This window comes from Solanum tuberosum, unplaced genomic scaffold, assembly GCF_000226075.1.
Source record: "Solanum tuberosum cultivar DM 1-3 516 R44 unplaced genomic scaffold, SolTub_3.0 scf00033, whole genome shotgun sequence".
In the NCBI taxonomy this organism is placed as follows: Eukaryota; Viridiplantae; Streptophyta; class Magnoliopsida; order Solanales; family Solanaceae; genus Solanum; species Solanum tuberosum.
This window is the reverse complement of record NW_006238959.1, coordinates 2480012-2494111: the sequence shown is the minus strand read 5'-3', so window position 1 is coordinate 2494111 and position 14100 is coordinate 2480012. Positions and strand designations below refer to the sequence as shown.

The window sequence follows — 14100 nt, the reverse complement described above, 5'->3', positions numbered from 1 at the left end:
CCTTCAGAACTCGGTATGGTCATTACGAATTTGTAGTTATGTCATTTGGACTAACCAATGCTCTTGCAACTTTCATGGATTTGATAATCAGAGTGTTCAAGCAGTACTTGGACTTGTTCGTTATCGTCTTTATTGATGATATCCTTTTTACTCTAGGAATGAGGAAGAACATGCGAGTCATTTGAGAGTTTTTCTGCAAACTCTCAAAGCTTAGAAGTAATAGACTTACAATAATGAAAACCAATGATTCTTGATTAAGAACTTGAATCCCAAGATCAAATGTTGATCAATTATCCAAAAGATAAAAACCAAAATAGAAAGCTATCGTGTTTGCAATGAAAACTTGTCTCAAAGTATCTATGATAAAAATAAAATAAAACCTCAAGTAATTAATTATAGTCTTCAAAAGGAATCCTAATCGAAGTAGGAAAGTAGTTCAATCGACAACATTCACGGACAGGCAAACATCCCGTGAAGCTTTTCACGGTCCATTCAAACCTTTTGTGATTCAACAATTAGAAATATTTTTTTCAATTTCAACTTCATCTTCCCATGAGTCACTGTATGGTTCGTATACATCTTGAAGGCTTGTGTAGGGTATCCGTTCAACTGACTTCATACTTGGACTTTAGCTTCTTCTAGGCCAACTTCATAAATAAGTTCACGGGTCGTGAATCAGTGCACGACTCATTTAGCCTTCAGTCCTCAGCAACTTTACTCCAATTTCAAGCTTTTTTTCTTCCAACTTCTTTTAACAATTCTTTTCCTGCACATTAACAAAAGAAACACCATATCTACAAAAACATGCTTGGTTCCTTGTAATAATTCTTTGTTTTGGGCGTCGAATGTGCTATAAGTTTGCTGCACAACATTTGTAGGTTGGCTAGTACAAAGTTGCACCAGTCCAAAAATGCAACTTTTCTTTTCCAATTCAACTTTTAAATTTCTGAAGTGTTACATAGTTCAATCGGAAACATCAGAATTTCATGAAAATCGGATACATGTGAAAATAGCATAATTATGATCATGAAAATACTTGCATGTTATGGGTTCATGAAATATCATTGAAAATATAAAATTATAATCAATTCATGCATAATAAGATATACCATGAAGAAGAATTTAAAATTCAACAAGAATCCATAAGGAATCATAAAACCGTAGATTTTGGGAGATTCATAAATTGAGAAATTTGAATTTCCTTGAGACTCAATGGGTGAAGAAGAATCCATTAATGGAATTCTCGCATACCTTGATTGAAACTCTAGCTTGAATTGGGAGAGGAGACCTGAAGCTTTGGAACTCTTGATCTTGCCTTAGGAGGGAAGAAATTGGTTTCTAGAGAATGGGAGTGAATGGGGAGGTTAGAGTATTTAACAATCAGTTATACCCACTTAGAATAGGCCAAAACATCATAGTATAGGAATTAAAATAGTGGGAAAAAACTAAAAAATCCATAACTTAAAATTGACGGATTGTCTCTACGGGCACCATCAACGAACTGTAAAACCTTCTATTGTCCGTGAAGCGGTCCATAAAAACCAGAAGGAAGAAATTCAGAATTCTAAAGTTTCCACTATACATACATTCCTACAGTCCGCAAAACATTCCACGGCCAGTCCTGGCCTTCCGTAAATGGCGGGGTTCTTTTGATATTTTTGAAGTTTAGGGACTTCAGTCCACAGTCTGTATACACTTCCATGATCCATACAAATCATTCGTCCTGTCAACCATTTTTTCAACTTTCGGAAGATGGTCTACGAAAGGGTTGACGGTTCTTGAACCTTTATACGGACCGTAAAAGAAACAGTAAACCCTGGTCCTGAAATTTCCAACTTTAGAGTTCAACACCACTGATACCTTCATGGTATGTGGTCCCTTTCACACTCCGTGAATGAGTCCCTACAAGACCATTTTTCTACAACATTCAAAAATTCTGCACTTTTCCAACTTTATCTTTGTTAGGCACTTTCGAGGTGTTACACTAATCTTATGTATCTCTGGTATCATGACGGAATAGATTTGAGATGGATTGATTCTGGAAGATCCAGGGTCGGGATCATATAGTATATATGGATTTCTTGAGTCCCCTATGGATTTTTCCATTCGTGTTCCGTATTGAACAAGAGGAGGGGTGTTTTCACGAGTCCTACCTTGCGTTACAGGGATCGAAGATAGGTATATATATAATTGGTTATGTGTGATCACTTGAAACTGATGGAATCATTGATTTTCATTGCATTGTGCATTCATATGCATTGTCTATCACTAGTATAATTGGTTGTTGTTTGCACCTTCATGTCTTATGATGGAGCAATTGGGTTATGTTTGTTGTTGTGTACCTTTCGAATTTTTGAGGGTTCAGTTAGGTTATTGTTGACTATGCTAATGTAGTTTGTGACAGGATGTGGTTGGTCTATATGACTGGCTTAGATTCATCTTTTGATTTCTTGTATATTTATCCTTTCAGACTTGAGCCGATTGGGTTGGTCTATTGGCTATCATTATGTTTCGTGCTGAAAATTGTTAGTATAATCTTGTTAAGCTAAGTTTCCATAGTAGAATCTTATTGTGGTTAAGTTAGTGGGATAGTGCCTTCCGATATCTTCCTCCACTTTAGATATTTGTATCTTATATAGTGCATTATGTTGTCTCCGCTTACTTTAATTGTGTTATCATTTCTTTAGATACTTGTAATAGATATTTCTTCTCTACCTGCTATTTATAGTTGCTTTATCCTTGGAGCTCAGTCGGCCTACGCCTTCTGAGTATTCAATTTATAAAAGTCCAAAACTTTTCCTCCAAAAAAAACATTAACCAAATTTGGAAGAGATCTTTTCCAACTGAGTAAACATTTTCTACAAAAATATAATAATTCTAACTATGATAGAAAATCAAGGCAAACCCCAACATTTTCCACCTTACCACATGAAGCTGTCCTTGACATATTTTGCAGACTGCTCATAAGATCTATCATCCAGTTGATCAGGTCAGTATGCAAATCAGGGTATGAAATATTGCCTGATCCAGAGCTTGTTCATTTGCAACTATCCCAGGCAGTGAAGAATAATCCATACTTTATTTTTCACTTTGATTACCCAATCAAGAATCAACTTTACTATGTGGAACTATCTGATCATGAACACAAAGGACTTGTAAGAAAACTTAACTTTCCTTTGTCAACATATATGTTAGAGTTCAATTTAGTAGGCTCATGTATTGGCTTATTATGGTTATATTAAAGTTCAATCTAGTAGGCTCTTGTAATGGTTTATTATGGTTATATGGTTCCGTACTCACACTACCAAAAAATAATCTTTAACGGCAATAACTTAATTGCCGCTAAATATGTTTTTTCTAGTGGCAATTAGCACTCTTTGTAAATGTCGTTAAAGCCTATATCGACATTAGATCCAATGACAATTAACTAATGCCGGTAAAGGCTTTAAAACTCTTTGTTAATGTGCATATTCATTGCCGCTAAAAATTGTTTTTGCAGTAGTATCAATGATAGACTCGTTCTGCACAACCCTTTTACTGGAGACTATAAAGATATCCTCAAATTCATTGAGTTTGAAGAGCAACAGGTTGTATTTCGATTTCATCCTTTTACCAAGGAGTACAAGGTGATCAAGATTGTGTACTATACAAATACCTATAACATACCTTCGAAGCTTCGTAATGTTAGAAGTGTGGATGCTAAGTAGAAGTGATGTTCAAATATTTAGTCTTAGTAGCAGTAAATGTAGGGGTATTGGGTAGTGCCCTACTTTCTTGATCCCAATTCAATAGGAGTTTTGGTAGATGAAAAGCTACATTGATTGAGTAAAGAGACATAGATGATGAGGGAGTTGGGCAGGTTCCTAGGCCTAATTTCAGATTTAGTTAACTAGCATATCTGATTATGATCTTGCAGTTCTAGGAGGGCGTCTTTCTGCGTTTTTAGCAAATCATTGTGTTAGTGGATGGTTGGGGATTTGGATAATGAAAGAGTACAGTGTGAAAAAACCTTGGATGATGATGTTTTCTGTGAAGCCTTACTCAGCAACGCGTTTTAATGACGGTAAAAAATTTCAGTCAGGCAAATCACCCAGATTTCTATGCATGCTAAAGAGTGGAGAGATCTTGTTGGACTACGATGGTTCGATCAATGCCTAATTATGTTCAAACTGTAGTCCATGTTGGTACCCTCAACTGGGTAAATTTTCTGTAAGCTTCAATACTGCCATTGACAGTAAACCATTGTAGCTTTTTTATACTAAAACAAAGTTGAAATCTTCTACTTCTTATTCTACAGGCACAGAAGGTGAATTATGCTAATACTCTTTAGTTCCGTTTTCCAGAATATCATAAAACAGGTTTATCATTCAACAGATAAACCGGAAAACGAAAGAAAAAAGAGAAACACCGATAAACAGGCCACCATAGATGGAATGGAAAGGCATTGCGGTGGTCTTTTCATCAGAGAGTTAGATATACAAACAAAAAGTTGAGTCATATTACCGGTTTGGTTCCCCACTCTCTCCGGAAAAAATAAAATAAATAGTACTATTATATTTTCTATCAAGGTCTCATTTACAATTTACAGGTTCCATTCAACCCCAATTGCAATACAATGCTTATCAAGATTTGTGTATGAGTTCTAACTTCTAAATGGGATTTGAGTAGACTTTTCTTCAATCCTTTCAAAACTCAACTCTTTAACTAAGAGTTCATCCTGATGGTTCAGTCGATTATCAAGCACTATCATCTTGTCCACCTCCAAACGAAAATCAGCACTATAATTGTTAAGATCATTCCAGCATATTTGATCCATCTATCAACACGATTTCTCTTCTCAATAAGTCTCATTACAGAATTTGATAGCCCCACAGTGTTGAGTACATCTAATGCTTTCCGTTGAGCTCGCTGCAACAAATCATCAAATAAGATACCAAGAGTTCAACAATAGTGGGAAAGACTTAACGTAAAGTTTTGACTTATTTGTGGACACTAGCACTGATCATGGCAAAGACTTCTCTTAATAAGAGTAAATAGGAGAGCATCTATATTACATGTATTATAAGTAGAAGGGCAGTCTAATGCATGAAGCATTTCATGTTCAAACGGGGTCTAGGGAAGGGCCGCACCGCAAGGGGCTTATCGTAGGCAGCCTACCCTAACAAAGCACTGACTCCACAATTTGAATCCTTGATTTATAGGTCACATGGAGACAGCTTTACCATTATCCAAGGCTCCTCTTCATATGTATTAGTATAAGTAGATCTTTTTCTTCACATTAACAAAGGGGTTACCACCCAAGAACTTGCATATTTAATCTGAAAAGTCAGCAATGTCAACTAGGATAAGCAAGTTTATGTGTCATCAGCCACCAATTTCAGACCGTAGATTTGGGACAAGATCAAAAATAGTCTCTGAACCAGAGCCAGCCAACACGAGCGCAAATAATATGACCTGCTAACAGTCCCTATTTCACATTATTGCATAGTTGCTCCCTTCTTTTTAATAGAAAAGAGGCAGTAGTAAAACTTGATTATCATGCTTCATAACTAGTTTAGAAGCCACAAATCTTTCATTGCCCATCTATTTGCCCAAAAAAGAAGGAAACAAACCACCATCAGCCAATGAGTACAACTTCTCAGCCTTCTGTCCTTGAACCAACCATAAGCAATTAAAATTAAAAAAGTGCCTGTTTGGATTGGCTCGTTCTTAGGTGTTTTTAAGCAAAAATAGCTTTTAAGCAGTTTTGTTGTGTTTGGAACTTAGGTAAAGTTAAAAAGTGCTTAAAAGCACTTGTTTTTAAGGCAAAATAACAAAAACAAGCCAAAAGCCATAAGTTAGAAATTCTAACTTAAGGCTTTTGGTTTATAAGTCATAAGCCAAAAGCCAATCCAAACAGGCCTTTAGAACAATAAGCTGACACACAGACAACACTGTTACCAAAAATGTAGGCAATTTCCTAGTTAAAGTAGGAGAGTTTCCCATCAGTTCAAACTCTGAAATATAATGCCATTGCAATAACAAAAAATATTGCATATCTACCCAGTGCAATATGTAACCGAGTGAATCAGGAGCCTGTTTACCTTTTTATGTCTAATGTATATAAAATTTAAATAAGGTGATCTACTGTAGGTACCTTTAGACGATCCCTTTGCTCACTATATTTTGAAAGAATAGCTGTCCCTGTTGCCAAGGTTTCTTCAAGCATTCTGGATGAGCTACGAGCAGATTGCGTTGCTTGAGCTTCGTCATCAAAAATCCTCAAAACATGAGATGAATCACCGCTCTAGGACATTACAAAAATAAATTAGATGGAATACGTAAGAGTACAGAATTATTCATCATATCAGCACAGAAAAGGTTGCATACAGCTCTTCCAAGTAATTCTGTTCTCTCCCGGACTTCTTGCATGCGTCTCTGATGCCGTAGATTATATTTATCCAGACTATCTTTCAAAGAGTCAGCCTCTTCAGCCACTTGTTCCACTTTCCTGTACAAGTAAGACACAGACTTTCAGTTATGGAATAATAACTTCTAATTAGAGCGAAAGACTGACTACGACTAAGCACACACTACGGAAAAGTATGTCTCTCTCTTTGACTACAGAAAGAGTAAGCGAAAATACATTGGCTTATGAAAATTGTGCTTTCTCCAGTGCATCTCGTTCCACCATTCATGGTTAATCTATATGAGAAAAAAAATTGCTTAGAAGTACAGGACTGACAATTTTGTACTTAGAAACCCTCATGAATTACATGAGTTCATCATCAGTCAACCATTTTATTAATCAAAGGGTTGAGAAACTAATTCAGCCTCATCAAAATTTGATGAGCCCTAGCCTAAATTTTTTAGAATCATCACTATGGTTCTACTAAATTTAAAAAAATTAAATACAAATTTCTCCCATGAAACACGCATTTGCAGTATAATCTAGGACGTTAACCATTATAAATGTACAAATTACAATTTTTTTCAATTAAAAATGATGAATGATTGGATAATCCCAAATCTGGACATATACCAAACTAATCAGGTTTATCTTTCAACAATCTGATTATTGATGGATCCTACGAAATCATACAATATCATATTACCTCAAAACTGAGACCTGTACAAATTTGAGCATGTCAAGGATCCAATGAAATTCATTTTGTCTAATATTATACAAACTAACTCGAAAGGAGCATTTTCACGTGAAAGATCTAAAATCAATATTTAAAATGACATGCAACAACCACAACAAATTCAATATAGTCCCACAACGTGAGATCTGGCGAGGATACAGTGTACGTAGACCTTACCCCTACTTTAGAGATGAAAATGACATCCATTGTGTCAAGTTTGATTTTAAGAATTCACAGTTTCATCTCAAATTACTGAATGACAAAGACTCTTCAATTCTAACTATGTAATATAAAGAACTATATCATTGGCTCATAGTCAGAAAGAATGAAATCTTAAATAACATTTTCACCATAATCAATCAATCAACTATGAATCCTCAACTTCCACTTTATTCAATTCCATTTCCTTCCACTTTATCTATGCCTAATCAAACCACACACGAACAGCCAATTTAAATTTCAACTATAGGAATCCTTAATAGAAAACATAAGCCAAAAGTGAACAAAGAGGCAGTTGAATTCAAAATTCAAACATCACAATTCCGGGAGAACAAAAAGGTAACCTTTTCCAGAGATCACGTTGAGATTTAGCAGGTATGGAATGCCAGAGATGTTCCATTTCGGAGCAAAGTAACTGGATCTGGCTGATATCTTTTCTCAAATCCTCAACTGCTTTCTCCGAAGGATCGTTCACGGCGGCGCCCAATGACAACACGGAGGAAGAAGAGGTGTATTCGAAACGCTCGAGCCTCTCTAAGCCATCTCTTGTTTTGAGTAACAGCCGCCGGGAACTCTGATAGAGCTCCGATAACGTTACGCCACCGCCGGCGACCTCAACGGACATCGCCATTGTTGTTTGGAACCTTTTGGCTCCCGAAGTTTATCAACAATTGCAGAAATTCTACCCTGTAGTTTTGGATATAACAATAAGGTACTTGTTTCAAGTTTGCCTAATAACCCCGGAAAGGATGAGAATGGTTCATAAAATTTGGGGCTAATATATTTACTTTTTTTTTTTGTGAGAATTCAAATATTCTTATTTCTAATTCTATTGGAAAATAATTTAGTCATATTCTGAAAATTATACATAAATTGCACTCCTCTTAATTAATTTTCAATATGAATTTGACACCGAGATTTTGTGGAATGGTGTTGTTCCCCAATTCATAGAACATAAGCTTTTATGGGATAATTATTATTTTTTTACTAACGGCTATTTTAGAAAAAATAAAAAATGTAAATCTAGTTAGAGATCTTCTATCCCCCGTCTCTAATGGATACAAACAACTATCAAGGATTTAACATGCCAAAATGAAATACTAAAATCAATCATCTTGCTTATGTAAAAGATACAATCATTTTTCATATCAATAGAGAGATACTCAATCGCTATAATCAAAAAAGTTTTGCAGAATATAAAAGGCTCTCAAGAAAACTTATAAATACTGATAAATTTGCATACTAATGCATTAAAACACATCAGATACTTTATCACTAGAAGTGGCCATTGATGGGGCGACTTCTAACATACACACAAGTTATGTGGTCGTCCAAGTAATACAGGTTGGTGAAGTTCAGATGCCTCTTAAAAATGCCCATTGGTCAGATTAGAGAAATGAACTCAAGAAAGGTGGAGAGGGAAGATTTTCCATGGAAAACAACTTTGTCCTTCCTTTTAGACTCTGCGTCAGGAATTCGATTCGCAGGCAAAAACAAAGTTGAATGAGTGCTAAGGCAACAACTTGGCGTCGAGATAGACAATGATATACTTTATGAATAGAATTAATTATTGACACGTATATGCATTGTAGAATTGATGTAAATAACATGATTTGGCATGTGGACATGGTGTTCAGATGTATATATTGAAAAGGATAGATGAGAGTTGTCACGTCCCAAGCCTACACCCTGGCGTGCCTGGCACTCGATAACCACTGTTGGCCCCAAGCGAACCCTTGGTCTGGCTTACTGACTCAGCAAAAGACTTGACTCAATCATAACTATACTTTTCAAAAGTAAATTGAAAGCTCAAAACAACTGAGAATGTATTAAAATAACATTTACTAGCCAAAGTTGCAACTCAAGTCTCAACATAATAGAATGAAATGAAAAGACTAAAGAACTAACATCTGACTGTCTATGAAGCATCTAACAACTGAGATGGATGTCGAGACAAGACCCACGACATCCTAATGAATTAAACATACTGAACGCAATAAAAGGGGGATCCTCCAGAAGCAAGGAGTCTCACCAACAAACTCTAAAGCTCAATCTAGAATCAACGATGCACTGGATGTTGATCTTGGTTACATGTATCTGCATCATTAAAAGATGCAGGCCAAATGGCATCAGTACATTGAATGTACGAGCATGCGAGGGGAAATCTAAAACAAGACATAAGCTTGAAAGGAACTGAAAGAACAAACCTGGTCTCAACTAAACTGAACTGAACTGAACTCATTTCAATATAAAGCAATAATATGAATGCAGTATAGAGAAAAGCTTTTAAAACATAGATAACAACTCTGTGTATTTAGAAATACAATAGTAACTCTATATGTATGCAAAAATACAATATAAACTTTGGAATGTATATAAAAATACAACTTACATCTGTGTATATAAGAATACAAAATACTTATGTGGGAGTTTCTCTAACCGACAACCATCACTTAAGAGCTATTGTGATGATACATTGTTTTACCTTTCGCGGTCAGGGCCGTCCTATACCTTACCGAGGGTATAGAACCTGACTACTAAGTTGATCTACTAGTCTATACTAAAAATCACTAAGGAATCATCTAAAAAGTATGACCCTTTTCTACCCATGGTGGCTACATGGTTTATGGGGGGTGGGAGTTGTCTCAACTCTCCCCCATATCGATACTCAATACTACTCCCAAAATATAATACTAGCTCTTATGCTTAAAACCATAACTTCTTTCTATGGTTTGAGGTAATTGCTCAAAACTTAGCTCAAAGGCTCTTTTTGGAAATCAAAGTTTCCTCTCTTGCATAATTGTAAAAGCATTTACTCTTTATTGAAAACTAGCTCAAAGGCTCTTTTGGAAAAATTTCCTTTCTTGTTTAAATATGAAAACATTTTACTCTTTAGTAATACATAGTCCCGATATACTCTTTTGAAGAAATGAACTTCAATCTTTACTTTTTACTCAAGTCTTAAAACGAAGTTAAAACGTTTGTAAAAGACTTTGGAAAACTCTATGAACTTCTCTAGACTGAAAACTTAACTTTCCTTGAATTGAATTATGGATTCAAGGCTCATGATCTCATGTTATTGATGATTTCATGTTGTTTAGACGTACCATGGAGTGTAGAAATCAACTAGGAAACATAGGTATGTTTCAAGGGAACTAGTATGGAAAGAAGTGGTAAAAAGTAAAAGACCTGGCGTCCCTGGCGCTTCAGAACTGAAGTTGGGGCGCCCTGGCTGGTGCGGCACCCTAGGGCCCCAACTACAAAGCATCTTCTGGGGCGCTCTGAATGGCGCGACGCCCCAAGTGGCGCGGCGCCTTAGCTCCCTCCCTAGGTGTTTGACAATTTTTCTTGCTCGTTTTTCAACTTTAAACCCTCTAAACTCAATTGTACCTTTCCCCAAATACTTAGATTCGACTACATAATCAAATTATGCAAGAGTCTACTCAAAACGACATCTAATTTCATGAATTTAAATCAAGAACTCCTCAACAACTCCAACAATCAAGAACCCAATAGAAACTTCAAACAAATCCATCAAGAACTCGATTTCTAAACCTTCAAGAATCTAAATTCGCTGAAATAAACCATGATTGGCACGTGGGTGAACTAACCTAACGCTATGTGATCTCACATACCTCGTAGGGATCACCCCTTGACGAAATCCACAAGCAAAACCTCAAGAACGATGAACTTTGGCTCTTTCTCCTCTTTTCTCCTTTTGCGTTCTTTTTCTAAAAACCCTAGCGTGAAATCTTTGAGTGCATAAACTGACCAATTTCAGTTTAGAACCCTAAGTAATTACCAAAAACGAATAATTTAATTGGGTAGTGAAAAGTTCATAATACCCTTCTAAAATCCGATTTTGACTTTCCTTAGCTAGGTAGCCCAACTTCAAATGGCCATATCTCACTCATACGAACTGAAAATCGTGCGAACTCGGCGGCATTGGAAATATAATTCAAAGATCTTTCCTAAGGTATCTGGTATCACACCTAAATCATCCTAAGCTAGGAGTTATAGTTGTTTGAAGTTGACCCAAAACTCATACTTAACTTAATTTTGTCAAATTTCCAGATTTTTCATTCTTTCCAAAAATGATTCTTTCTAATTCTAGCTCTTTCTAGTTGCGGGGTGTTACAATATCCCCCCCTTGGGAACATTCGTCCTCGAATGAGATCAATCATAGCAGGCTAAGGGGATAACATCTAACATTTAGTTCAAACACCCAACAAGCAAAAAATGCAATTTCAACAAACCAACTTAAAAATTAATGCCAAGAAAAGGATTAGTACCTTAATTTGGAACTTCTCCGGATTCAAAGAGATGTGGATATCTCTTCCTTGGCTTCTCAAGTAGCTTCCTCAACAAACTGATTCCTCAAAAGAACTTTGACTAATGCTACCTCTTTTGTTCTCAACTTGCGAACTTGGCAATCTAGAATCTGAACAGGAATCTCCTCATATGATAAGCTATCCTTGATACCAATATATTCAGTAGGTATGATAAGTGAAGGATCGTCCATGCACTTCTTCAACATGGAGATGTGAAATACTGGATGAACCGCTATTAACTCTTGTGGTAGCTCCAACTCATAAGCTACATTGCCAATCCTCTTGGATATTTTGTAAGGACCAATACACTGGGGACTAAGTTTCCCCTTCTTACCAAATCTTATAACACCTTTCAGGGGTGAAACTTTCAAGTATACCTAATCATCTACTTCAAACTCTAACTCAATTTTCCTAACATCAATGTAGGATTTATGACAACTCTGCACTGTTTTCAACCTCTCTTGAATAACTTTCACTTTCTTTATAGATTAATGCACTAAGTCTAGTCCTATCAACCCAGCTTCATCAACTTCAAACCATCCAATAGGAGATCTGCATCTTCTCCCATAAAGAGCTTCATACAGAGCCATGTGGATGCTAGAGTGGTAACTATTATTGTAAGCAAACTCAAGGAGAGGTAGGTGATCATCCCAATTACCCTTGGAAATCAATCACACAGGCCCTAATATATCTTTTAAAGTTTGAATAGTGCACTCTGCTTGACCATCTAACTGAGGATGAAAAGCAGTACTTAAGTTCACCTTGAACCCAAGCCTTTCAGAAAAGATTTTCAGAACTGTGCAGTAAATTGTGCACCTCTGTCTGAAATAATGGAGACTGGAACTCCATGAAGTCTTACTACCTCTTGAATTTATAACTTGGCATAGTCCTCTGCTGAATGGGTAGTCTTTACCGGCAAAAAGTGGCTGATTTTGTCATTCTATCAACAATCACCCAATTAGAATAATGTTGTCTGCGAGACCGTAGCAACCCAGTAATGAAATCCACATTGATCATCTCCCACTTCCAATCTGAAAGTTCTATATTCTGAGTCATACCACCTGGCCTTTGGTGCTCTACTTAAACTTGTTGACAATTCAAACATTTAGCAACGAACTCAACAATGCCTTTCTTCATATTATTCCACCAATACACTTCTCTCAAGTCACGATACATCTTTGTGGAACCCGGATGTATTGAATATCTAGAGCTATGAGCTTCCTCCATGATCCTCTCTTGGAGTTCATCCGCCCTTGGTACACACAATCTACCTTGATACCTCAATACACCATCTCCCCCTTGTTCAAAAGCCAATACTTTTTGCTTATGAACATTTGCCTTCAATTCAAGAAAAATAGGGTCTTGGTGTTGATTTTCTTTCACTTCTAACACTAATTATGATTCAGCTCCATTCATCACAACTACTCCTCCTTCTATGGAATCCATTAGGCGAACTCCCAATCGTGCAATTTATGCACCTCTTTTACTAGTTCTTTCTTCTCTTCCTTAACATGGGCAGTACTACCCATATCATAATCGTTGAGTAACTCTAACCACCTTCGATCTGTAAGATTAAGCTTTTTTTGGCTAAACACATACTTAAGACTCTTGTGATCAGTGAATACATCTACATGAATACCATAAAGATAGTGACGCCATATTTTCAAAGCAAATATTATGGCAGCCAACTCTAGATCATGGGTTGGGTAGTTCTTCTCATGAACTTTCAACTGTCTGGAGGCATAAGCAATAACTTTGTCATTTTGCATTAACACACAACCCAAACCAACTCTGGACGCATCACAATAAACAACAAAGCCTTGCGTACCTTCTAGTAAGGTCAATACTGGGGCAGTAGTCAACCTCTTTTTCAATTCCTGAAAGCTTTTCTCACAAGCTACAGACCATTGAAACTTCACTATTTTATGAGTTAACTTGGTCAAAGGGGACGAAATAGATGAGAACCCATCTACGAACCTTCTATAATAGCCAGCCAACCCCAAGAAACTCCTAATATCAGTTGGAGATGTGGGTCTAGGCCAATTCTGCACTACCTTTATTTTCTAAGTGTCAACTCTAATTCCATCACCGAAAACAATGTGGCCTAAGAATGCCACAGACTCAAGCCAAAACTCACATTTATAGAACTTGGCATACAACTCCCTATCCTTTAGAGTTTGGAGAACTATTCTGAGATGGCTAGCATGATCTTCCTCATTCCTTGAATAGATTAGTATGTCATCAATGAACACGATAACAAACATATCTAAATAAGGCTTGAACATTCTATTCATAAGGTCCATGAACGCTACAGGCGCATTAGTTAAATCGAACGACATGACCAAAAACTCATAATGACCATAACGGGTCCTGAAAGCTGTCTTTGGAATGTCACATTCCTTTACTCTTAACTGATGCTAGCCAGA

At 36.5% G+C, this 14100-nt stretch overlaps 1 protein-coding gene across 1 annotated transcript; it reads right to left on the bottom strand.

Annotated features, from left to right (window-relative positions):
* Positions 1-4523: 4523 nt before the first annotated feature.
* Positions 4524-8100, bottom strand: LOC102593746 (membrin-11-like). The gene is made up of 4 exons (XM_006342217.2): positions 7688-8100; positions 6370-6490; positions 6137-6286; positions 4524-4908 (listed from the first exon to the last, which is right to left on the bottom strand). The coding sequence occupies exons 1-4, from the start codon at positions 7972-7974 to the stop codon at positions 4747-4749; spliced, it is 720 nt and encodes a 239-aa protein (XP_006342279.1). The 5' UTR covers positions 7975-8100; the 3' UTR covers positions 4524-4746.
* Positions 8101-14100: the final 6000 nt, after the last annotated feature.

What these genes read in the sequence shown, in the direction of transcription:
- LOC102593746 (XM_006342217.2), bottom strand. Translation starts at nt 7,974, where the DNA reads ATGGCGATGTCCGTTGAGGTCGCCGGCGGTGGCGTAACGTTATCGGAG. An exon ending in CAACGTGATCTCTGGAAAAG is followed by an intron (nt 6,491 to 7,687) that starts GTTACCTTTTTG and finishes TTACTTGTACAG; the next exon opens with GAAAGTGGAACAAGTGGCTG. An exon ending in CAGAATTACTTGGAAGAGCT is followed by an intron (nt 6,287 to 6,369) that starts GTATGCAACCTT and finishes GTAATGTCCTAG; the next exon opens with AGCGGTGATTCATCTCATGT.